This window comes from Sander lucioperca, chromosome 8, assembly GCF_008315115.2.
Source record: "Sander lucioperca isolate FBNREF2018 chromosome 8, SLUC_FBN_1.2, whole genome shotgun sequence".
Classification (NCBI taxonomy): Eukaryota; Metazoa; Chordata; class Actinopteri; order Perciformes; family Percidae; genus Sander; species Sander lucioperca.
This window is the reverse complement of record NC_050180.1, coordinates 23,122,725-23,150,569: the sequence shown is the minus strand read 5'-3', so window position 1 is coordinate 23,150,569 and position 27,845 is coordinate 23,122,725. Positions and strand designations below refer to the sequence as shown.

General features: G+C 40.5%; 1 protein-coding gene across 2 annotated transcripts; it reads right to left on the bottom strand.

Annotated features, from left to right (window-relative positions):
• Positions 1–172: 172 nt before the first annotated feature.
• LOC116049304 (activin receptor type-1) lies at positions 173–25,580 on the bottom strand. Of its 2 annotated transcripts, none has more exons than XM_036004560.1 (12): positions 25,245–25,580; positions 12,676–12,749; positions 11,929–12,183; positions 11,352–11,625; positions 10,881–11,158; positions 9,055–9,260; positions 5,764–5,863; positions 3,956–4,102; positions 3,395–3,670; positions 2,138–2,335; positions 1,392–1,522; positions 173–1,256 (listed from the first exon to the last, which is right to left on the bottom strand). In XM_036004560.1, the coding sequence occupies exons 2-12, from the start codon at positions 12,725–12,727 to the stop codon at positions 1,122–1,124; spliced, it is 2,052 nt and encodes a 683-aa protein (XP_035860453.1). In that variant the 5' UTR covers positions 12,728–12,749; positions 25,245–25,580; the 3' UTR covers positions 173–1,121. The 2 variants fall into 2 exon arrangements, with proteins under 2 accessions (XP_035860453.1, XP_031154701.1); XM_031298841.1 differs by having other exon boundaries at positions 10,881–11,147; positions 11,353–11,625; positions 25,245–25,579.
• Between the last annotated feature and the right edge of the window lie 2,265 nt (positions 25,581–27,845).

Here is a 27,845-nt window from a genome sequence, read left to right as displayed (position 1 = left end):
GGATTTACCCTGCAGAGATCTGAGGAGCAGTTAACCATAGTCCTCATAAATCAACTGAAGTTTAAAATTCCAACACAAAGAAAATGGAAGGTAATGGACATCTGGCTGAAAAGAGTGAAATCTGGCGGAATGTCGGGATTTGGACTAAGACAAATGAGACAAATAAAACTCATTTTTTCTATTTAATTAATATAAATCACTAATTGATATAAAATGTTAAAGAAATAAAAAAAAAGGCTGAAGTTTGACTTCATTTACTTGACAATACACGCGTTAAGACAGTATACAGGCTTTACAGGCTTACTTACAGGCCTCTGGAGGAATAGAGTTCGGTATCTAGCAGATATTTTATTTGTTCTTTTAGCATTTGTCTCTGTAAAGCTGAAGAAACAAAACATAAAACAGGTACAGGTAATTCAATGTAAAATCCATGGTGATATACAAAAGGTTTGCGACAGAGTACCAATAGTTGGACGATATCAACAGAAGAACAGTGCCATCAATGCAGCTGTACAACTAAATGTTAGGGGATTGGTGAGATCCCAAGAAACTTGTTCTGACAGCAATTGTTAACAGAGGTGCGTGACACACAAAGTAAAACATAACACTGCTCACTGTGATCACTGTTTAAGAAAGTAATGCAGATTAAATTGGCAAGTTCATTTGGCAAGTTGACTTCTTTTCCAAATGAATCCCCCGTAATGCAAATGAACAATTCGGTACAATTGAAGAGATAAGGTGAAATTGGTAATACGCTCAGACTTTTCAAACTAAAAAAATGCGTCAAACAAAATCTGCGGATCTAACAAAAGCAAGCCTACTCAAATGCCCAGGTAACAGTTTCTTCTTTGAAAAACATTGCAACAGTCCAGCTCCTATGTCATAAATTGAATAGATATTTTCCTTTTTCCAAGACCATTAACAGTCTCCGAAATGCCCGGTAAGCCATCTTTGGATGCCAAAATGTGTCCCGCCAAGTGTTAAAATAAATATAGGTTTGTGCCACTATAAGGGCACTGAACCCACCAAGTCTCGTCTTGTGAGATTTCTCTAAGGTGGTCCCCCCTCTGGATTTCTTCAAAGACCTTTAAGTACGTCTGCCTGTCCTTCTCGAGGCAGGCTCAAATGTCCGTTTTTATTTTGTCCAGAGAGTTGTCGATCTTTGTGAGAGTCTTTTTGATGCGTAAGGCTGTTAATCTGGCTGAGGGATTCTGGTACCAGCACTCCTTCATGAGTTTAGCCATGGAGGTTAAAGTCTGAAAATGAAATAGGAGAAATAAATCAATCGCTATGTCCCATGTCAAGAATATTATTGAAATGCTTTTATTTCTGGATATCAAAAGCATGCATACTTGAATTATATACTTCATGACAGTTTGAATATCACTTACAGGGTCTGAAAACCATCTGTTTGGGATGTTGGGCCTTTGCTGATCAACACACACAACCTTCTTCATATCCTCAAAACTGGGATCACTTGGGACCACATCGTGAAAAGGTGGCTTGTAGTCTTCTACAATGCCTACAAGTAGAGCAGAGCACGCAGCAATTCACTTTCAAGATCACTCAAAACAAAGTATAAAAAGTTCTTATGACAAATGACTGACACATAAAACACAAATAAATAAATAAATAAATAAAATGAAAAAATGTATGTTATCCTTAACTTGCTCTCAAGTGCAGCCTTGGGACAAAATAGAGATATGCGGTTACTGTGTCAGGGGTAAATCAATATATACAAATAAAGTGTTGCTGAAAGCCCAGTTCCTACTATAAAGCAATAAAACCATTTGACAGCTGATGGAAGAAGTAGATTTAATTTCACATAATATGCCTCTGGCTTCTCCGCAGACCACTTTCAATCTTTCTATCAACAGCAGAGAAGCTTTTCCTTAGTCCGGCTTAAAAGCAATGATTCTGTGTTAATTAAGATTAACATTTATTTATTATTCTGAAAAGAACCACATGTTTACATGTTTTTCTACAAACAGAAAAAAACAGTAACATCTTTAAAAAACTGATAATATGCTGCTAGTAGGTAATGCAAATTTGTTGGAATTGAGAAAAATGATGGATAACAATGAGACAGGACTACAGTGTAGCCAACAGGACCAAGTTGTGTAAACCATACACTGACCATTGCTGACGGTCCTCCTGGCGATCTCCCATAGGACGAGGCCCAGGGCCCAGATGTCCACTCTCTTGTAGGACTCAAAACAGTCCATCTGGATGGAGTCATCAAGCACCTCAGGGGCCATGTAGCGCTTTGTGCCAACTTTAGGGTTGTTCCCCACATCTAACTCGTTGGTGTCTTGAAAATGCATGACCGCCAGACCTAGCATGAAAACACAGAACACTTTAAAGTTCGCCTTTCAGACATAAGACGTATGAAAACACTAGCAAATTCATGCTCATAGATACTTGTCTTAAACTCAGATTAGAGGTGTTCACAGAGAATCTTTTGAACGTGAAAACAGCTTTCTGGTGTCTGAACATACATCATTCTGCACAGTGAAGCTCAAACATCCAGAGAAGTAACAATGAGAAAAACACATTTGAGTTTTAACTATAGTGAAGACAAAAGACTAGACTCACTCTATTGACTGACTGAAATGCTGAAACACTACTTGTTTGTCCTAAACAGTCCTGTTCCCACAGGAAGTACTCAAAAATTAGAAAAACTCGCTTGGGAGACAAACAACTCCTGCCATGTTTGCCGGAACCGTAAAATGCGTCACCTGGAGTACCCAAATTCGTTTTTTACTCAAGCATCTGCAAATGGAACATTGGTGTATTAGACAGAGTGGTCTGAGTCCCTCTAAATGTGTTTTTGATTAAGCACCCGGCGGTACATTTAAGCAGTGGTTGTTCTTCCTAAATTAACAACAACTATGGCTAAGCGGATAAATGGGAGTGGAGTGATAGTACTGCAGATGCATCTCTTAAGCAATACCTATGAACCATAACTTTAAATCAACCCATTCAGTAGCTTTAAGGTGGTTAAAATGATCTTATGGTGAATCAACTTGTTATCCGCTCTTTATTGAAGCCATATTATGTGTACACGGAAGGAAATATTCAAACCCAAGATTTTGTGGTTTTTATAGCTGCACCATTCAATCTCATGTAAATATTATAGTTGTGTTGTGCATTATTTCATACACATTTTCCCCAAATTAAGCATTACATATTTACTCTGGGATCTCTAGTAGAGTTTAAATACATCTCTGTGGGATCCTATTCACATCTTGAAAGCAAAACAATCTAAGTTAAACTTCTATAACTATTATTTATTTATTTATATATATATATATATATATATATATATATATATATATATATATATATATATATAAACAGCGTATTTATGATATAGATCTGTCAGTATTCTCACCAAGGTCAGCAATGCAGCACTGTCCATTCTTTTTAACCAATATATTTTTGCTCTTGAGGTCTCGGTGGGCGATTGCCGGTTTGCCCTGAGTGCCGAAGATCTCAACATGGAGGTGTGCCAGGCCGCTTGCAATGGAGAGCGCCATGCGGAGGCAGCTGGATGCATCGAGAGTGCTGAGTTGAAGGTAGTCGTACAAGGAGCCCATCTCATGGAAGTGAGTGATCAGCCACAACTGAGTGCTGGAGTTCCTTGAGGTCATGTCTGAGGCTATGAAGCCTAAATTGAAAGAAATATTTCATTGTGATTAATAAAAGAAAGCTTTGATCAACACACACACCATAGTTTGTAGCCAATGGGACATGTTTGGGCACTACAGTACAACAAATAGCCAGTAAAGATGAGGTAGAATGGTCTGCACAAGTATTTCTTAAAACAAGAGATAACTACTTAATTACATATAAATACATTTAACAAATTTACAAATAGTTATATCACAACACATTGTATGGTACAGTATTGTCACAGCTCGTTGAGCCTGTATTCATGAAATATGGTACGTACCCAGGATGTTCTCATGCCTCAGCAGCACCGTGTTGTAGATCTCAGTCTCTCTAAACCAGGACTTCTCATCTCTGGAGGAGAAGATTTTGACGGCGACACTCTCTCCCTGCCACTGACCCCTCCACACTTCACCGTAACGGCCCTTACCTGGCGGGCAAAAACATTGGAAAAATGACCAAAAGGCAAACACAGAAATGGACTCATAAATCAGCCTGAGGGATGTGTTTTTCTATAAAAACATTACTTGATATTTTTGGTGTTATGTCATCAAATGTCAATCTTTTTTGTAAAGGTTGCATTTAGTGCTAAAATTACCATTATCTACTCTTTGAGCTCATCATCTTTCTGTAATGAGTTTACAGCAGCAACAATCTGTGATAAGGTTCATCATATGCTGGCTGGTCAGTTCCACATAGCAGATAAAGTTAGTGAGTATAGACCCAGATATCTTTGTCAGGATTGAGCTAAAAGGCAGGTGAGTATTGGAATTACATTTATCAGGTGGCCAAAAAATGAATACTAGTAGTAGCTACGTCTACTTGATATGTTAATAGGCATGTCTGTGAAAATGTCAGCATATTTTGTTGTCCCCTAGTGGCCACAAATAAATGCATGCACATTTGATTTGATTTTCTTGGAGAGTTTGGCTAGAACTACCAATTGCACAAACACAAATGGAGTAGAAGAGTGATAAGTGAACTTATTTCAACATGGGTGATATAACCCTTAACACTGATAACTATGGCAACATGTTTGTCGATAGGAAAATAGCTTTGCAGTAAGGGTGAGAATCACCAGAGGCCCCGTGATACAATATTAAAATACTTATGTCATGGCATGATGCTATTGCGATATTCATTGCAATTTACTACCTTTTTTCCCAACATAAAATTATGTCCCGTAAGAAAAACCCTAACCCAACATCTGTTTTATCTAAAAAGATAAATTTCTCCAGAAAATCTCAACTGCACCATCTAGTGGACTGAGAAGCAACTGATTTTATTATTCTAGTACCAAAAAGTTAAATTCTCATGTGCATTAATAAAAGATCGATACCTGGCGTCGGTGTATTGATACAGTATTGCTATGGAAAATATTGCAATACTATGCTGTATCGATTCTCTCCCCCCCCCTCCCCTAGTATGCACTTAATATACTACAACCTTAAAACTGAAATATGTGCAATTTTTGGCCCTAGGGATCTGATTGCTGAACATTCATTCTTTCCCAATTTCAGAATATCCTCCCAGCACTGGCCTGTTTTGCAACCCAAACATTTATTTCAAGCTGATTTATTTCTTGTGGATAAAGCCGTTGTATTGCATGTATTGGTCAGTCCTTGAAGATCTAGCCGCCTTACAAATGAAGGCAGGAAAGAGAGAGTACTAGTATCAGTGGAGCTATGAACAAGGAAGTCCAGTTTCATGGGTTATCAGACAGTAACATGCTACACAGTGAGTTACACTCCTTCAAGGGATAATTTACAACTCTGGTAAGTTATTACAGCATCAATCATTAGCTCCTCTGTCAATACATGTAAGGTAAACAATGCTATAAAATATTGTATCTGGTATATATGCCTTACACATACTGTATTTGTCCAATCGCAGTGTGTTGTCAAATGGTGTACGACTGCACTGAGACTTTGGTTGAGCCAGGGCCACCTTTCTAGTGGGACTTTCTAGCATTTTTTGCCAGTGCCCCCATGTCAGCACAATGGGAGTGCCTCACTGAAATGAATGGGGAGGCAGAGTTTTCTGAGACAGTGCTATTTTTAATATGAAAACAGCCTTTAACAGGGCACTTACCCACACACTCATTGAGTGTGATTTGTCGTGCAACAGTTCTCTGAACAAGGAAAGGGAGTCCTGAGCCACTTCCTGACGTGCAGGAATGATCCAGAAGATCCTGGCAAAGAGAAAAACAAAGAGTAAAGTTACATCTGTTTGTTTATATTTGTAAATAACCTAACTGAATGAAAACCTCCCAAAGGAATCCTGTTGCTCGAGCCTAAGAAATGATGAAATATGTAGCATCTGTGACTTAGATGGAGACTAACACAACCGGCCGCCTTTGATGTGGCACCCACGTGGGATGGAGGGTGGCAAGCAGTGCGTGCACCAGTACTTTGTGTGTTTGTGTTTGTGTGTGTGGGCGTGGGTGTGTCTGTGCTGGAGGTGCAGAGTGCCCCCTGCTGAGTAAACAACAGAAGTTCCACCCCCTCCCTGGTGACTGATGTGAGCCCTAGAGATTTTTATCTAACCAAGGGCCAGACTCCAAAACATGCGCAATGCTGCTCAGCCTTTTATTTTTATCTCAGCCATAAGACATGCAGCATCTTAGTGCAGACACAGGAGGGCAGTGTGCAGCAACAGAGCCGGCAGCTGCTGAGCAAAACAAAACAAACGACTAAACTGCAGAGGGAGGATGAGGATTGAAAACAGAAAAGAGTGATGCCTCAGATAAACAGATGCATAATGCAAGAGCTGCCTGAGAGACAATTTGGAATCACAACACAGGAATGCAAGAGAGGTTAAATCCCTCTCTTTGGTACAGGAGGATTGTTTTTAGGAGGGTATATTTGGGCCAGGCCGTTAAGCAGCAGAATGCAATCAGAACGATGCAATATCATCATAATCAGATATGACTTCTGGGCAGTAGGCTGCAGAGGGACAAGCACATGTGTTTCAGTCCGATTTGCTTTTCACAGCCACACCACTGCTGCCAAGCACTTTTTAATTATGCTGAAACAAACATTCTGTGGCTTCATATTTGGGCTTTCCATTGCCAAGTGCATTGATGGACTTTGGAAATATTTAGGAAGAGAGCCAAAATCTGCTATTTCTTTCTCTGACACACACACACACACACACACACACACACACACACACACGATCATACTTTAACAGCTGGACATGTTATTTAAAAGTTTCATAATTAAAGATAAATGGGATAATCTGGACTTTGAACAGTTAAACCTGCTTATAAAAAGAGATTATATGTTCCATGAAAGCAAAAGATGTAAAATAAATACTTTCAATGAAAATAAAGTGTACTAATGTGTCTTTATGTACCTCAACATATGCTTTTGTGAGCATATAGAATCACAAAATGGACGGTAACAGTCGTGTACTTTGTTGGGGCACAAGCTAGACTGTGAGCAATTTCTGCTGAACTTGAATACACAGTGTGTGAGTCAGTGAATGTGCTGGGTTGCCTTTCAGACTAAACGCTAACCACAGGACTCCACCTAAACTCTGGATCAGTTTACTTGGCCTCAAAACATAAACCACTCTGCAGAAAATTTATAATCCACAGTTGAGTGGAGAGAAAATAAATAGCAAAAGATATTCCTCTAACAGACTGGAAAAGTGGCTGAGAAGATTCACAAACACACACACCCTTCATGAATATGTAGCCACTATGCATTGTTTTAAATGTTTTTACATACGAATTACCAAATACTCTTGAGATTATGATGTGGAAAGTACACAAAGTTCAGAAGTGTTAGTCTCCACTGCTGAATGTAATCATTTTTGGAGCGAGACTTTGCACATGTTGACCTAACAACAACACTAAGCACTGTAATATATTAAGGCTTAAACTTTACCTTATACAGTGTATATATCTATAATTTCATAACATTTAATGAACCAAACATGAGGTTTCGGGGGGGTTTTCTGCCCTGTATTTAGTGATTTATTTCTTTAATGTGCTCCCACCATAGAGTGAGTGCTTTAATGGATTCATCCATGTAGTGTGATGCAAACCCAAAATAAAACCAATAGAACTGAAGAAACAGATAAATGGAGTAACATTTACAACTTCACAACAACGGTCCAGTGAGCTGGTTTTATTCTCTTATTCCATTTTTATGTTTTTATTAGACTGGAATTATGTTGAAGGAAAAAAATATGCTTTCTTTGAACTGAAGTTCTCTTCAGTGCAGTGTTTGTGCCATGTTTGGGTCAATCACAGCATATAAGACTAAAACATGGCTGCCTTGTTCACAAATCTGGATTAAAGAGGCAAACAAGGTTTATCGTGCCATTGTGTCTATTGTATATTATCTTGTGGGGAATGGTCCAAATGTGTACACTGAAGAGGCGGAAGTCCCCTCTAATCCAACAGGGTTTTAACTCATCAGCTGAATCCCTTAAGTTAATGCAAAACATAATTTTAGAAGGGGGTTTCCATCTCTGTTGTTGGTATACATTTGCACTTCTTTAAAAGATTTTAAAGACTCTTTATGATTCAAGTGTAGAGCAACATTACCACCCACAATCAAAAAACAAAATTGGATCTGCTATTACTCTCAAAATGATGAATAGGTCTTTAAATATTGTAACTCACGCAAGACAACAACTTAATCTAAATCATTAATGTTTTTTGGTGCTGTAAAATGTTTGTTTACATTGGTAAAGTATTTAAGAACAGCAAACAGACCTAAAGTTTTAATTCTGCTCAGCTGAGAAATGTACAAAATGACAAATCCATATTAAATTGTACTGTATATGTGAAAATATTTATAACATACGTATATGGTAAATAATTACACATATTGGGCCTTTGCCTACTCTATAAAAATAAGCAAATGTAGCTAAGTATTTCAAAAAGCTTTTTTACCGATCTTGATTCAAGTGATTTAATATTATATAATCTTTTACCGAGCCCTGAACTGATATACATTTTCTTATATAATACAGCTGGGCTCACAGTGCACATTTCAAATACATCAAGAGAGTACAACCAGCATAGTTTAGGTATCAATTCTTCCCATAGTTTCCTTTCTAAGTGCTTAATGACACTGGCTGTTTTAAACTAAATCTGTTAACTCAGAAAATAGAGTCTCTGCACAGTTTTATTTACTAATTCAAACTTCTTTCACACGCAGACGTTCTGTGCCTCACTAGAGGTCAATTTATAACACCTACCGTATATGGCAGCTAGCAGAGAGAGAAGAAGTAGGTTAAAATAAAGGACTGGAATTTAATTTAATATTTATATACTAGTGAATTAAATATGCCTTGATCAGCTCTTGTACCAGTCATTCTAATGAGCTTGGGAGTTAGCCTCCTAAATGGTATCCACCTACTCACCGCCAGTGTGCTCTCCCCCACATTGGATGCTATAAGGCCATCGATAGTTCCATATTCAGCATCTCGCGATGTTAGTCTCTCCATTTGGTTGTTGTGGATGCGTCTGAACACCAGGATAGCGATAGCAGAGAGGATGATGAGGACGATGATGGGCGCCATGATGACGATAGCCAGTGTGGTCACACTGTAGCTGGATAGCTCATCAGCTGTGAGGGGAAAGAAACATTGACAATGTGAGATTTCTTCAGACTATCAGGTCATCCTTTTGGACATTATTTAGAACACAAAATAAAGTTTGATTTCAAAAAGACTGAATTTGGCTTGCATCTGTCAGAAGACTGAGTGCTTGAGTAAACAACAGATGGGAGCGTCCAATGGAACTTAACAGCGATATAAGAAGAGATGATTATAACTATGTACGGAGAGGAAAACTCTTCTTTGCTGTGGCTTTTTCTCTGACTGGACCACACATACTGACAGAAATCATAGGTTTGCAGCACTCTGCAGACTATCTGAAAAAAACAGTTAAGGGTGGGGGTGCTCACAGACCACATATGCGCATGAGCATTCACTCTCTCACACACACACATACAGACAGACAGACAGACAGACAGACAGAGTGGATCTCATCAAGTCAGCAAAGGCCAGCCTGATGAATTGACCACCATTCACACTTTCCAAACATTCCAAGGGAAAGACTGCTCGGCTCTGCCTGCAGCACAGACAATGACCCCCTTTTCGCAACTCGAATAATGAACCATTTCTCCCAAATACACGTAGCTAGCAACATGTTGTAGGAACTCACCAGACTTGAACCAAACACATGGGCAGAGATGCATTTAGCTGGACTTGTATTTGTGGCAACATAACAAGACAGTGGAGGTTTGCAACATGGACATAATGTCAATTGTTATGATTGGGTAAACTGCACCCAAGTCAGTCAGTCAGTGTATGTATGTATGTATGTATGTATGTATGTATGTATGTATGTATGTATGTATGTATGTATGCATGCATGTATGTTTACAGTATATATTCACTTTTTTTTAATACAAACTTATATCTGTACATAGTAGTCAAATGTTTATGTTTACCTTGTTCAGCTCTGTTGTCCGTGTTTTTAGCATATGTCTATTTCTGTGTATGTACTTTAAGAGCAGCAAAAAGCCAGAGTCATTCCTTGTATGTGTTCACACTTACTTGGCCATTAAAACTGATTCTGATTCTGAGGTTAACACAAATATTTCCAATTTGCAGAATTGTATTTATCTCTGATCTAATCCTCAAAGTATTTAGGTATACATATTTATCTATAAACTATACAGTAAAGGTGAAAGAAACACATAGGGCAACAACAGCTATGTGTATAGATGCCTGCCTCTCCTTAATTCCCAGATGGCTTCACCCTCTGGGCTTTTGTCAGCCAGCTCTCACGGCCTCCGAGAGGACAGAGGGGAAGTGGACCATGACTAAATAATATTCAACCTTTGGTTGCCCACTGGTTCCCCCATTTCTGTTTCATAGGGTGCCAGGAGTGTGACCACACAGAGGTGTAACTGGCCAACCGAAACCATCCGGAACAGCCCTGGCACACAGTTTCACAGCCGATGACGTAGACCTCTCAGTGGAGAATTTTATTTTGTCTAAAACATTAATAGCTAACTCTCCTGTGGCTCCTATTCTGAATAGATGAAAGCTAGACAGCACTTTGTCTGGAACAGGTTTAGCAATTTGGTTAGGACACAGTTTAAGGCTGAAATGTACAGATGGAGCATCTTTAAAAGAAAGGTACAGAACACGGCATTCTGGGTAGTATAGTAGAGTACCTTTGACAGGTAGCTCCACAGTGCTGTTTATGTTACACAGGTGGCCATGGCAGCACTCCACAATCTGGTCTCTGGAGGGTGGGGTCTTGCAGGTCAATGTGCTCTGCTCATAGACCTTAAAGCAGCCTTTCTGGTACACCTGGGAGCCGGCGCTGACTGTCAGAGATGAAAAACACTGGTGGCCCATGCAGCGATTTCCTGTTACACATGAGCTGCCCTCACACACACACTGATGCTCCTCTTTGATCAGAGGCTTTACTTCCTCCTCTGCAAAAGATTCCGGAAAAGAAGATGGCTTGTAAATAATTAAATATTCAAAAAGAAATCATTAAAGCTATTCCTGAATTACTTTAGTGGTGTTATAAAAATCAAAATTCAAGTTTTGTCATAAAAAATTAAAATTGGTGTGAGTGACATAAGGTCTATGTTGAATGGCAGCCAAGAGAAATGTGTACAATGTGTACAAAGTCACCTTTCCCTGGAGCCTGCACACTGACGTTCATGTTACACAGATGGCCCTGGCAGCACTTGACAACATGGGCCGATGAGGGTGGCATGGCACAGGTGGCTCTGCCCTCCTTGTCGTCCCTCAGGCAGCCCTTCTGTTGGACTGCCACCCCATCAATCATTTTCAGAGAGGAGAAACACTGCTGGCCTCCACAGCGATGGTCACGCTCACACACGCCACCCTCGCACACACACTCCTGGTCTCTGAGGACTGGTCTGCCAGCAGACATTTCTATATCTGATAAGAGGAAATAGAGATATGGGAAAACCCATTAGAGCAATACCATTAGTAGCCCATTAAATTAAATGGCATTCACTCAGATCAGAAAACATGAAAATGTATCTCTGTTGGCTGGCTGAACAGACCAATCAAGTAAGTTTAAATGTATGAGTTTTGACAGAAAATAAATGACACTTTTGTCATATTTTAAAAAGACTTAATGGCAGGTAAGGGATTTGTTTCAATGGCAGTGATAATGAAAGTTTTACAGAAGTTTAGGCAAGATATTTTTCACACAGTGTTACGATGCAAACACCTCACCTTTCACCGGTGACTGCAAGGAGACGTTCATGTTACACAAATCTCCATAGCAGCACTCTACAACCAGTTCAGGAGTTGGCGGGCTTCCGCATTGTGAGGACCCTTCCTCTTTACCCACAATGCAGCCCTTTTGAAAGACCGATGTCCCGTTCAGTATGGAGAGGGAGGTGAAGCACTGCTGGCCAAAACACCGGTCCCCATTGCTGCAGGACGATCCGTCACACAAACATTCAGAGTTTCTCGCACTGATATCACCTACAAAAATAGAAAAAACAATTATGGAACAGGTCAGAATTCATCATTGGAAATAGACAGAGAGCTGCTGCAAAGGAGGATTTAAATCTCTAATATGCTCCCAAATGTTTTGTGACAACAGATGATCAGCGCTTATCCCTCTGATGCATGTATATCTATTGTAAGTACAGGGACAAGTCTGGATTGCCACACAAAAAAAGCTCCTCTTTCCACTGCATTCCTCCGCCACTGCAGCAGTTTAAAATAACACTGTGAGACAGCAGATGAGAGGGAGACAGACTGGGGAGGGGTAGTGAAAGTGAAAAAAATTGTGAATTTTTGGTCTATGCATGTAAGAGACTTGAGGGGGACAGATAAAGGCAGAGAGGCTGAAAGACTGTGTTTATGTTTAACCAGAGTAAAAGAGAACAGGGAAACAGAGACATCTGGTACACACCCTTCCAGCTATTACATGTACTTGGGACAAGCTGTGTTTTGTGACAAGACACTTACCTTCCAAGCTAGAACAGGGAAGGAACAGGACGATCAAAACCAAAAGAAACATGTCCCCAACCGTTATTGTAGACCTAGAGAGAAAAAAAGAAGAAAAACATAAAAATGACGGCTACACTCCAATGCATATGTGTTTTTTGCCAGCCAAAAAAGGGCTGAAATTGTATTCAAAGCAAAGGATGCCGATTTTTATACGGAAGAACAAGAACACATTTGGTATTTTTTATAAAACATCTTTCTGGACACCATTCAGCGAGACGGACATAAGACCAAGAGAGACAGGCAGATAACAACAGGATTTGCTGTCAACCTAAGAGTATTAGAGAGAGCAATTTTAGAGAGAGCAATTTTACAGAGGGAGACCTTTTTGGGTTTTCAGAAAAAGAGTCAACACCAAGTTTAAAATGCTCAAGTAAAGTGGGTCTCATGCCTTCCAGTTGTCCTGACAACAAGGCATTGAGTGGCAAGCAATGGGGAGACTGGTGCTTTCCTATTGGCTGCCTCCGTGCGTGCGTGTGTGCGTGAGTGAGTGCATGAGGCAGGATGTGTGTGTGTGTGTGTGTGTGTGTGTGTTGGAAAGACAGGCTGCTAGGCAGTGAGGGGAGAGGAGTAGACAGACGAGAGACGAGGAGGAGGAGGAGGAGAAAGAGGAGAGGAGCACAGCGGGGAGAATGAGTGTGGGTGCCCAAATACTATCGTTTAGAGACCTGGAGACAGTCTAATCCTTCAATATTTAATGTGTCTGTAGAAGCGTCATACACCGTGCAGTTTTTTTGTTTGTTTTATCCAGTGACAGATTTTTATTAGACCACCAGTTTAACTATAACTATGAACACAAGGGGCAACCCCCCCCAGCTACCCATTTTATAAAGATGACATGTGAGTTTTGTGGAGACATCATAGCCTGCAGCGTGCCCCGTTTATGCCATACTAAGCACCAGGGCCGTTATCTTGGAAGCACGTGTGTCTGCGCCTGAGTGCATCTGTGCCACTGATAAACACCACAGTGCCCCCCTTACCTCCATCCCCTCCAAGCCTTTGTGCCCGTCTCCCAGACATAAATGATTAAGCACGTAATGTTAGCATTAGCCCAACGGCGGCGTCTGTACGGGCCGCTCACACACAGACCACATGCTGCTCCTTTAATCAGAGCACAAAACAGAAGCTGCCACACAGAGATAATCAGGAGCTCTGTCTGCTCCCTTTGGACCAGGGGAGCGTGGAGCAGCATTGGGGGCAGGGAAAGGGCAGGAGGGCATGAAGAGGCAAAGGAGGTAAAGCCAGGGGGCATCTGAGGGACAGTGGGTCAGAGAAAGACAGAGAACGGGGCCGAGCGGAATGTGGGCTGCAACAGTGAGGTAGGCAAAAGAGAGGGAGAAGTGGGACAAGGAGGTGTCTGGTGTCAGCGCCCAGAGGGACAGTGGGAAGAAGGGCACCATGCTGGTGGGGGACGGTCGGCTGGGCTACGGTGAAGCCAGGGGGCTGGGGGAAACAGGATAAAGAGATAAGCAGAGAAGTAAAAGACAACAGTCTGGAACACACACACACACAAGAGCCAAAACAAAGTGATTCTGTCTGACTGGTTATCTTGATATTGACTCATATATCACTCATGTAGAAGGACAACAAAAAGCATATCCTGACTCACATGCTGCCGACAGATCAATAACTCACCTCAATTAACTAAGTAGAGCATGTCACGCGACTCTATTTAAAGGCCTCAATTAGCGTAGGTAAACAATTTGCTGCATTTTTGTTTACATTTACTGCTGAAAGACCCTCGACGGGGCACTAAAATGATCTATGTCTCAATTCATCTCTCCCACGCAGACACTTTGTCTTAAATAAGCTATGATAAGCAGTGAGCCAGACACTGCAGACCAAGTTGCTAAGTGGTCCTGTTATGTGTTTGCCGTTATGTACACAGCAAATATTTCAGTCTATGCACTGCAAAACCTGAGGGCCTTTTGCCTGATGTCCAACATGTGTTTATGTATCTATTTTGCACATATACATTACTGTATGCATTTCTATCTACACAGTTTGTTTTGCAAAAGCACAGTAAACACACACTACTCCACATCTATCCACACGAGGCATAGCTAGCTGGTAACATATCAAGCCAGCTAACAGCTTTGCATGATGTATACACACCCAGGACTAGTCCTGATATTGGAAACCTCAGAAGGGAGTCTTGGAAAGGAGAGAGGCAGGGCAAGCATCTGCAATACCGATTGCGATCTGAGCAGACAACTTTATGGCGCTATGTGTATGTGGGTGTGTGTGTGTGTGTGTGTGTGTGTGTGTGTTTGAAGCTCTCTGTCCCTGCGTATTGAATTCTCTGGCAGTGTTCTGTGTGTTCATAGAGCTGACATCCTGCCAAGGGTGTGCTCTCATATCTCCCCCCCCCCCTATCTGTCTCAACCCCCTTCTTTCCGTTTATTCCCTCTTCCTATATCCTCTGATGTGGTTTTGTAATAGGAAACTAGTATAAATACCACATGGGAAAATATATCTAAAGTTATAATTACAATGTTTACTGCTGTTGGAACTAATACTATAATACTATATACTAATACTATGACATGAACTACTATGACTACCATTGTGATCACTGTTTCACTATCTTTATTATGACTATTATTGCCACCATTCTCCACTCCCCCAACTGGTGCCGTCAGACACCGCCTACCAAGAGTCTGGGTCTGTCCGAGGTTTCTTCCTAACAAAAAAAGGGAGTTTTTCCTTGCCACTGTCGCAATAGCTACTGCTAATGCTTGCTCTTGAGGAAACCACTGTAATAGTTGGGGCTTCGTAAAGTACAGAGTTTGGTCTAGACCTACTCTATCTGTAAAGTGTCTCGAGATATCTCTTGTTATGATTTGATACTATAAATAAAATTGAATTGAATTGAATTATAATGGGTCTTACTAAATTGTAATGCAGGGAAATATTTTATACAAGCTTAAAAGGGTGGCTAAATGTTATTTCACACAACTGTGAGTAAGTCATTTGTTTTGCAATGCATTATGATGATTCCTTCTCTTTTACTTCCTTTCTGTGAAAGGTCAGGCAGTTAATACTGGTCAGGTGTCTTGAGCGCATGTTTTGCAGTGGTAAAAAGTAAATCAAGTACTGTACTTAAGTACGAAAGCACAATGTTAAAGTACTTGTACTTGCTAGTTTAAATCTAGTTTTATTCCACTACATTTCATATTGTGCCTTTTACATGTGATCATCTTTACAACGCAGTGCACTGTTAAGGATTTAACTAACCAAGTGTATTGAAAGTAGGTAGAACGGGGTAGCAGTGCTTGTCTTCCCCCCCCCCCCCCCTTGAGCCAGCAGATCAGACTGTGACAGGTCGTCGTTGCAAATGAGAAATTGTTCTCAATCGACCTGGATAAATAAAGGTTAAAAAGAAAGGGGTCATTCTGTACTTTTACTTTTACATATTTTTAGGTGATAATACTTCAGATAAATTCTGAATGCAGGTCTCTTAATTGACTATTTTGAATGGATTTACACCTTTACCTTAGCAAATAATCTAAATGCTTTTCCCACCACAGGTATTTTGTATGATGATATCAATGCCTCTTGGATGCGTAAGCACTGACCTTGCACATGGGAATACAAAAACCACATTGAGCTCAACACAAGGTAGCCAAAGTGTGTACAACCTGAAGAAAAATAGTTGAAATAGACTTGCCCAGTGAAAAGTATGTTAGGGCTGACTCCCGCTGAGTGCTGCTGGAGGGACTTGAAAGTGATCCTACATATCAAGGCTCCCGCTTTATGACGCCACATTTCCTTCCCAGACTCTTTCCAGTGATCCCACTGCAGAGGTCTATCTTGATAAGCACTTCTCTAAAGATTCTGAGCGGGGCTTAATGTGATTAGATGGAGATGATTAAACATGCCACTCAAATGATGTGATTGGTACAACTGAACCCAAAAATAAAAGCATGTAGGCACTTATGATAATTTAAATACATGCAAGGAGTTGGTACACATTCCCACTTAAAAGACTTCATCTTCAAGTGCCATTTTAAACCTTATATTTTATTACTATTTGTTGTTTCTAGGTGACATTTTAAAACTGAATGTTGTTATAGCTTTCAAAAACAACAACAAAAATGTATTTGGGTCAAGACGAAGGAGAGAATGACAAAACACTACTTTGTCTGATGAGCATGGTGTATCACTGAGGTTGAGGAGGGAGGAGACTAGAAGCCCTGCAGGAGCTGCTGAGTCATCATGCTGGCAAAGAGTGAGACGAGAGGTGGAATCTGTGTCTGAGCTGGCAGGCTGGCACAGTTACCATGGCACAAATAGCCCGTGCACCGAGGAAACTGCAGCAAACTGCGGGACAGCGAGAGAAGAAACAGGCAAAGACTGGGGCAATGCGGCGCCTGCTGTTCGTGTTCGTGTCCCTGTCCCCGACAGCCAAAGTGCCAGCATGCCATCAGGGACACACAGATGGTTCGCTCCTAGGTGAATGTGGGTGTAACACAGACCTAGGGGCGAAAGTCGTCGTCTTTGCTGCAGCCCACATTCATATTCACACTACAGCTCAGCAAATCAACACGTTCACCTCAGTCTAAAAAACATTCTCTGCCTACAGTCAAATACAAAACTCGGGATGACTAAAACTTAGTTGAAGGAATATACGACCTTAACTTTTTAGTAGGGTATAAGGGAATACACACTTGATACAGCTGTCCTTTTGAGCTGTGTAGTACATAAGATAACAATGAATGTTGTCTAAAAAAGAAGAAGGGTGCATACTAATGATGTGAACATCAGAGTTTGATAATTAAAAAAAAAATCAGGGAGTACAGTATCAGGGGGACAACCTGAACAAAACTGCATTCCAAAAGTCAAGGACTACATATCAAAGTGCCAACACTTTGCATAAAGCACAATGGTAATGGTTAACCAATTTAGGACAGATTTGATGGGCCTTGTCATCTTGCGGAAGGCTTGTAGTGAAGTTGGCTTAAGGCCCCTACACACTGTGTGGAATTGGCAATCTTGCAGGTTCATCACATGTCACACTGTGCAAGATGGTCTAATACAATCTTGGTCCCAAATCTGTGTCAGGCTGTACAATATCAATTTTGAGGGTGCAATGAATGAGAATGTAGGACTATAGAAAAAAAGCAGAGACATCATGAAGTCAAATCATCCATTCTGCACTGCTCTTGAGCTTTGGAAATGCAGCAGAACAATAAGCAAGGTTTGGCCTTCATTCATTTGTAATTCCATACAGTATTGGGAGTGGTTGGTTTGTAGACTTAGCTCATAACAGAGGTCAGATTGTGAGAATTTGGTCCTAAATTTCTGAAACTGTCCGAATTTTGACACAGGTGGAGACAGGTGTTGTTTTACTGTCAACTTTTGTCAGGAACAGTCCAAAATTGTGCAGTGTGTAGGTGTCTTTAGACCAAGCACCCACACTAGACAATAGGATGGCAGTCAAGTTTCCAGCATCTGCATCATTATAGCAGCAGGATCAGCCAATATTACGACAGATATTCTGCTTGATAATGAGAAATATTCTCTGACAAAATAACATCAAGTGAGCAGCTGGTTTGAGTGATGAAGAATCTAGCCATGGGATCACTACGTATAATTCATTTCAGAATTATTCTGGTCCAACTGGGCTTTAATCTGCATGCTAGTAGAGCACAAAACACAAACAAAATGGGAACTAGCTCACTGGAACCAAAAGTGGCCAAACACACCTTTAAATACTGATATAGCTGGAAATGCTGGCCTTTATGTTAAATGAGGTTAGGACAAAACCAGCAGAGTAGGGTACAAAGAACAATATGTTGGTATTGAAACTAAACTCAGGTATTGTACTGGCAGCTGTATTGAAATTGAGCTCAATGCGGTGCTGTGACCTTGTCTGGGAGAACTTTCAAACCCAGGTGGGCCCCCTCTTGATATTCTGTATCATACACTGAGGCTGTATGTGAAAGGCGTATGGTTCTGCTGACTACAAAGCAAAGCTCATTACCCTTTGGAAACACACCTCGCTGGCCAAGGGGCTCATCAAATGAGGAGATGAAAGAGTAACTGCTGTGGCCCCTTGGAAGAGCCTGTGGAATCTGCAGTGCCCCATCAGGTCGAGCCAGGCTCCATCTCTCAGGGCCCGACAGTATCTCAGCAGCTGCCTCCTTTCACAGTGTGAGGAATGTAATCAAATGCAAATGCCCCCCTGCGTATGTTCAATACTCACTCACACATTCACTGTAGTGGGATTCAACAGCATAGCAGGTTTTTGTTCCTTGGATACAGTGTAGCTAAAACACACACACACACACACACACACACACACACACACACACACACACACACACACACACACACACACACTTCAGCCTAGATCAAATGTAATCAGAGACAATTGTTGCCTTTTCTTCCTGCTGTGGTCCAACCCTACCTTACACCTCTGCACCCACTCTAAAGGCCATTTTACAGTAGCTGCATCCAAGCTTGTGCGCGCCAACGTGACGTAGATCTCGCTGGCGCGCCAGGATTTTGAGTGCGCGAGCAGAGGGCGTGCACCACTCTATTTTTTTTCAGCGGCGCGCGACAAAGCGGAAACAGGAGGCCTGAACGAGTTCACCGACAACCGGATGCCAGGACTCTGAGTGACTGCAAGTCTCTCTTTTAAACGTACTGGGTTAAGATGAGTTCTTTTATGGTGAATGAAAGGCTTGATCCGACAAAGTAGGTCATCGAATCAAATCGAAGCACTGACTTCGATGCTGCTGCCAGTTCTGCTGTTGTTTACCTTTTTCTTCTTCTTCTAGTCCGTAGAAATAGCAAAGTCGGTAGCCTTTCCTCATTAGCGCCACCTCTGTTCAGGAGAAGACTGCAACTATATACTGCGCGAGTATAAACAGTTACGGCGCTCCCATGACGTCACATTTGCGCGCGCCAGGTTGGGAACGGCCAGTGTACTTACTGTTTGACACACTCTGCAAGGCCCCAATAACAAAAAAGATGAGCATTTTGATACACTTTTGTTTCTAATGCATGACACAATTTGATTTGCTTAGACGCAGCACCACAGGGCAATAGTTGTGAGGGTGACAGAGGACAACTGAAGACAAAGGGTAGGTCTGGCCTGGGAGGGTCTAAAATACAGACATCAGATCAACATCAAGACATCAAGTTCTGCAGACACAACATCACATTCATATCAGTCAGTCATAGTAGGTTTCGAGTTTCCGCAAGTTTTATTATGGTTTTGTGCTGCGTGACGTCTCGTGAGACACAGCTTGGAAGACTTAACAACATTGTGAAGACACTATTAACAAGTCTTCTACGCAAAGGTAACTATAGCAATTAGACATTAATTTTCACACAGCCATCAAAACATCTGAAACAGCCAATTCAAACACCATCTTTATGGCCCTCAGCTATGTTTGCCATCGGAGGAATGCACAAACACTCTCCCTCCAAACGACCATCTCACAAAGTTCACTGCCCTGGGGCAATACTATTCTCAAAAGGACACCTTGATTTGTATCACGGTACACTCTTTAAACACATTTTCCTTCTTGTGAAACAAGTAAATCACACCAACGAGCTGGCGTACAGCTAGTCAAAGCTCAGGGAATTTTTTTTGTCTTGATTGATTCTGCCTGGCAAAGCTGAGCTCCAAGAGTCCGAGAACTAACATTATAACCCTCGCTGCGTGACCCCCAAACATCAACCAAACCATTCACCACCGTGATGATAATCACTCAGCAAACAGCTTGCAACAAAACAATGAATCTGCCTACAGCACTTTGCTCTGTAGCCACTACATCCTGCTGCCAATGGAGCCTTTATGGCTGGGAGTTTCCTGGCCTTCCGGAAAGAGAAAAGACTTCTAAGGAAAAGGACCAGTAGTAGTAAGTAGTTTCTAAGCTTTAAAAGTCAGAAATGGGAAATGAAGACGTAAGTGGTTAGCGCATGTAGGGCTGGGTGATACATTTTCAGTGGAATTGAATCGTGATGATATGATGATGGTGTTAAGAAGTCCAAACTAATTCTGATCAAACCCATTGGTCGATTCATTGATTAATTCGATCACAGAAATGTTATAATTGCTGCATCATTTCATGAGGAAAAGTCCCAAAAATTAATTTATTTCATCTTCTAAAATGTGAATTTATTTTTTTAAACCCTAAACTACCTAATTGATTAAGTGAGAAAATAGCATAATCGTCACATAAACTGATAATGAAAATAATTGTTAGCAGCCTTAGATTTTGCATGAGTGCAATTGCCATAATATAATATATGTAAATGCAGATATCACAAAAATATTCCTATTATATTGTGATATTGATTTCAGCCAACTGCCCAGCCCTACTTGCTTGTCAAAACCAATTACTTACTAAAACATAATAAATGGCCCATTTGGCTCAAGCATGGGGAATGGACTGGACTAATTTAAGCAAGCCCCATAAATGTGATGCTGAAGTACTACCATCATAACAGAACTACTTCAGTTTACGACCCCATGACCCAAAAATTAAACATAGATTATTCTCAAGTTGTAGACAAAGTGGCTACACCAAATAAGAACCTGTGCCTGGGTCTGGGGAATGAGATCAGAGAGAGGCAGCAACTGAAACAAAGCCATAACTTTTCCCACTAACAGCTGAGCGATAAGACAAGAGCACTGAAGCGAGTGAAGGGCTCATAAAATGTGTATTGCAGACTGTCTCCAGTGCAGTCTGGGGTTAGTGTGGAGAAAGAAGAGGAGCCACGAGCACTGCAGATGTGTGTGTGTGTGTGTGTGTGTGTGTGTGTGTGTGTGTGTGTGTGTGTGTGTGTGTGTGTGTGTGTGTGTGTGTGTGTGTGTGTGTGTGTGCGCAGTAATGTCTTCTCCCTTCTCTGTCTCCACTGGTCCTCATCCACATTTGAACATTGAATAAGAGAAATCAATACGTCTGTGCAGAGCCTCCAGATAAGGAGCTCTGAAACAGAAAACAGGAACAAGACTAAAATTTGGCACATACACAGGCGGTCTTTTATCTTATTCTCTTTTCCCCTCTAACTTCCTGTGTCATGCTGAAACTGCAGTACCCGCAAGTCCCAGACAGCTCTTATCATCGTGATATGTTTGGGCTACATAAGGCTGATGATTATTAAAGGATCAAAAATAAACACTGCAGACAGAGGGCCCCTTTTAAAAAAGCTGGACAGGAGCATAGAGGAGAGGCAAATTCAACCCACATGCTGTGTTCCTCTGCAGCCTGCTGCCTCATCTGATGCCAGGTTTGTTGCAGTCAGCTTTCTCTTAAGTCAGCATATACACACACAGAGATGCACATGCACACACAAGACGTACACATGGCCAAAAGCTGAAGCAAGATAGCTGAAGGTTGCTACTCTGAGCTAGACTTCAAGCCAAATCCTGCCTCCTTTCTATCCTTTAGCCACCGCCTCCCGCCCGCATTCACACACACAATTTATATACTGTCTCACAGACACACACACAGGCAGACAACCCCTCCCTTTCTTCCCTAACTCTAGAACCACCTACATGGAAGAGCGATGAGCCTCAGACTCTTGCTCAGACTTGAAGCAGTCTATCTTGGTCTCATAACTGCAGTTCTCTTGTTAATGACAGACTGTGTAACCTGATTCCACTCTCTCTCTCTCTCTCTCTCTCTCTCTCTCTCTCTCTCTCTCTCTCTCTCTCTCTCTCTCTCTCTCTCTCTCTCTCTCTCTCTCTCTCTCTCTCTCTCTCTCTCTCTCTCTCTCTCTCTCTCTCTCTCTCTCTCTCTCTCTCTCTCTCTCTCTCTCTCTCTCTCTCTCCTCTTCCTCCACTTGCATATTGTTCCAACCCAAACTGCCAGCTGCTTCTGACAGCCAAATTACTGTGCACAGAGAAATGATTGCTATCAGAGGCCTATCCCCCTAACCCAACAACCCCCACCCATACTCGCCTCAAGCTTTCTAAATGCTCAAACCTCTGTGGGCAAATTATACACTTTATGTCCATCAGAAAGAACCGCTACAGCAGTGGACTGATGAAGAGGTCAAGATATCTGCAGCCAAAGAACTCAGGAGTCATAATGTGGAAATGAAAACTTGAATGAGGCTTCTAGGAGAGGCAAAACTTTCAGATTGCTACCAAAAGCCTATTTTTAATAGTTGTGTTCAAAGCAGTGCTGCATTAATGATTACTTTCATTATCAGTTAATCTGACTATTAATTTGATTCACAGTCTATAAAATGTTAGAAAAAGTTTCCCAGACTCCAAGTTGAAATCTTGAGACACAGTTTTCAGTTTTCCTACCAAAGAGTCCAAAACAAAAGTAGCAAATCATCAACATTGGAGAAGTTAGAACCAATGTACATTTGACATTTATGTTTTCTTGAGGGACAGAACAATTCTCAGCAACTATTCTAACTGATGAAATTGATTTTAAAACAAAAGCACCAAGCATTTTGTTCTTACAGCTTCTCAGTTGTCAATATTTGCTTTTGTTTTGTTTTATGGTATAGTAAACTAAATATATTTGGGTTTGGGACTGTTAGTCAGACATAATCTAAAGACCTCACACTGAGCTCTGGAAAAGTATTATTTTCTGAACTTCTATGATTGATTAATTGACTATTTGTTTCAGCACCAGCTTTTAGCAACCTGTTGGAAGTAAGATAAACTTGTGTAACAACATAAATATCTTCAAGCATCATAAATCAGACACACATAAAGCCTCTTTGAAACAAATGCAAGAAAAACATTCATTCAACATTCCAAGACACCCCAAACCAGTCCTATTGTTGGGAATGCATTGTTGGTCTAAGAGAGATGGATAAACTCCAACTGGATGAGGAATACGTTACCACAGTTGGGCAATTTGAAACAATGACACTGGCCCAAGGCCAATAACACTGTTGTGAGACGTTGAGAAGGAGGAGAGGACTAATCACAATGACAGGGCGAGCAACCACAATCAGGCCCGGTGCCTGTTAGCTCAGCTGAACAGAACAGGATTCTAAAGATCCCCTGGCTGGAGTTGAACCATATCTCAGCATCAGACTGCCTGCCGTCCTTTTATCAGACCACTATCAGCCAGACTTCACGACGCAAGCCACTGAGAACAGCAGGCACCCACAGAGGCCAGACTTCAGTGACTGGTCAGCTATGGGGTTACATTCTCCAGATCATCACCCAACCACACAAACACATCCACTAACTGCCACTAACCATAACAGATAAAACCAACTGTGATTTTCCTCCTCTAATCCAGTCCTGAAATTCACCAACAACAATTCATATATTACAGCTTCAACTGGTGGGGGTCATAGGTGTTACAATTTATTTTGAGTGGCTAATCCATATTGATTAAATAATATGCTATCTACACTGACACTATTACTGCATAATGTATGGTTGTCAGAGTGGCATGCTTTAAAGTGTGGTCAACTGAATGGTTTAGGCGTCACCTTGAATGCATCACACAACTACGAGAACTTAGCCGGCCGTGTTCAATCACGCAGGCTACACAGCAAAAGCAAATGCACAATCAACTGCTCCCCGGACATTTGGGCTACTAGTGAAGAAAGGCCCAATTAGTATGTGGGAAAGTAATTTAGTGAGTGCGAGGATCTAGCACAATGAGTTGATTCTGAGGAAGAACACTTCAGTGTGAGACATTCCCATTCACACATCTTTTAATCTGCACAATTATCTCTGAATGTTTCCAGCTAGCATTAACACCTTTGTAATGAAGTTTGCACCCTCTCATCAGCAGGTCTACTGTACTTGCTCTACATTTAATTGCCCTGCAATCTTATCACACATTTCCTGTTTGGTCTGATTGTTCCTCAGCAGGGCAAATGCATGTCAACAAATACTTGTATAAGAAATATGGGTGATATTTTAAATGTTTCTCCATATACTCCATTGCCAACTAGTTCAACATTAAACCACAGACTATTGCCATGCCGTGTCTTCACCAGTGTTTTTGGCTCTTCTCCCCCCTCCAGGGGTGCGATTGTGATGTTAAATGTGCTCAGCATGGGATGATGAGACACACGATCGAGCAGGAACGACCCTCCCAAAGAATGTTTGCATGACAAAAAAAAAAAACTCTTAAAAAAAGTCACAACTAGTTGCAATGTTGCGATCTTGATTTGATTGTGACGCAATGGTAGACCCAAGACGGGTTTTTTGTCTTTTGGCCTGAAGCTCATCACCATTTATCAATAACTAAACAAAAACATCTCTCTGACGCGGTAAAAAACAAATAAAAATGAATAGGCTATGGTACGTGAAGGCTAAATCATATTTATATATGCACGTATTTGTTCACACAACCTGATAAATAATGATATGGTAAATAAAATGGGTGGCTACAATAACAAAACAGGCCAAGATTTTACGAAGAAAAGCTCAGAGGGATTTCAGTTGTGAGAGAGCACGTCACGAAATCTTATCCTGCAAATCAGCAAACTTCTCCACGTACACCGAAATGTCTATACTCGTATTACAATACACACTTTAATATATGCCTACATTTGAGGTATGTCATGATTAAACTTACCTTGCAGGTTATTTTTCAAACTGCTTTATGAGGGCTCGGTAACAGGCGCAGGTCGATCTACTCTGCCATCTCCCGAGAATTCACCGACAATACCCGGTTTGTTTTCCAAAGTCTAAAAAGCAGAGGCTACATGACACCAACATCATCGTCCGTCGTCAGCTCGGTGAAAGAAAAAAGTGACAAATTCACGCGATATTTAGGAGAGAGAAAGATAAAGATACATTTTGTAACGTTGTGCCCCTTCACACACGAGAACTGTCTGGAGCTTCACAACTCGCACTCCAATCCACGAAGGCAAAAAGCCAGGATTGGAGGAGGAAGTTACCTTGCAACAATTCACTATTATCCAGCGTTAAGCGAGATCGTAAATACGGGCTCTTCCGGTTACGCGTTTCAAAATAAAACAAATTTAGTGCTTCGTCTTTCTTTAAATGTTGTTATCCCCAGGGGTAGACGAAGAATCAAGTCTATATGCTAATTAATTATAATTAGTAAAAGTAGAAATACTACATTAAACAAGATACTCAAGTCACCTGCATTTATTTACAGAGGCAAAATGTAAGTAGCCTACATTTGCTAAAGCACTGTAAGGTACAGAATTGTGGTTATTTTAACTTGAGTATTTCCATTTTATCTAGGCCTACTACTCCATTACATTTCAGGGAAAAAGATGGTACTTTTGACTCTGCGCAGCATGTATATTTTAAAGTTGCAGTTATAGTTTAAAAATGAAGATTTTACGCACAAAATATATCAATCCCTTCATAAAATGTTTTAGATTAAACAACCCTTGACCCACTAACAGTGAAATGAATGTGTAATAATAATCCAATAATATCATTTATTCCACTTTGGCTTCTTTTACTTTCAATACTTTATGTACACTAACATACTGTATCTTTACTTAATTTACATGTTCAATGCAGGACTTTTACATTTAATGTGAACGAGAGTGTTTTTACATTGTGGTATTGCTACTTTTACTGAAGAATGGTCTAAATACTTCCTCCAACACTTCAGCTAAATGTACTTAATTATCAAAAGTAAAAGTACCAATTATGCAGAATGACCACTAGCACACTTTATTATTATGATATTGTTTTATTGTCACTGATGCCTTAATTTGTAAGCAGCATTTTAATGCTGTAGCTGGTGGAGGTGAAACTATTTTTAACTATTTCACATACTATTAGGAATGGTAGGATTAAACTGTTTAGGGGCCGGGTAAAAAATGAAGTTGTGGACTTTCATTGATCCCATGTGCCTTGCATTGTGTCCAGCATTCCTATCTTAGAATACAGCTGAGGGTCCTGTGCTGTGTGGTAATTTGATTAAACACAAATTATTTAAGAAATATGCAACATGTAAACACAAAATTGAAATAACGAAGGTGTTGAAACTAGATTTTGACACAGGGACCTTCAGTAAAACAGAATCAATTTTAAGGCCGTTATCATGTCAGCTGATATTTTGCTTTAGAAGTGAATATTCCCAAATTAAATTTCAACTTCATTAGGACAAACCAGGCAACACACATTAGCTTTCAGGGAGTATTACAAGTAGCTCAAAGTTATAGGTAGGCCTACAGTATTTAACTTCAACATATTTTTGATGTAGGCTCATCAATGGGCGTTGTAATGCAAATTGAACTCTACAATAAAGAATTACAGTAAACCGTAAAGTATAATCTTTTTCATCCTCTGATTACCCACATATTATCCAGTGATACACTGTGCGTTTATGCTGAAGCAAACGCGTGCATTTCCTGTCACAGACTTCTCTCTGGCTAGCTTGATGTGCGCGGTAATTTAAGGACCATTGCTATTTCGTTTGCTCTGCGCATGTTCCCGACTCAGCATTTAGGGGAGTGAAGGCTCTTAATAGGCTCCTGAAGGGTTTAAGATTTGGGCATAGCCTTCAGGCAATCAAAAATATCGGTATGTTTTAAAACAAACGTGGTCAGTATGAAATCACTCCAAAATGTGTTTCCTAACATATTATCATATATTTACATGTAAAATACTTAGCCATGTAAAAAGATCATTTGATTCTTCAATCACTTACTACAGACTTTGTAATTTCTAGAAAGTTTGAGGTAGGCCTACTTTATTAATTATAATAAACTTAGGTTAAAAGAATGTCCTGTATACCTACTCAGATAGTTTATTAACACCGCCAAATCACTAAAACCCAACTGCTCGGGGCGCCTTTCCATGGGCAGCCCCCTCACTCTGACATCTCTCCATTAGTGCATGTAGGTACTCAGCATGTATGTGTATAATAATAACAACAGAGTGAAAACATTGTAATTTCCCTTGCGGGATTAATAAGTATACATTATTATTATTATTATTATTATTATTATTATTATTATTATTATTATTATTAATAATTAATATATATATAATATATTATATATAATTAAGTAGTAATAAGTATAATTAGACTACTAAAAAGCAATAAGAGCCGACTGTGTTACCATAGAAATCACATCGTGATTAATCTGTAATAAAACCAAATCTCTTTTAAAATAGCTAGGCACATTTGCATTAAAAGAGACGTTCTAATTTCACAGTAATAACTCTATCCACTCTTCTACAA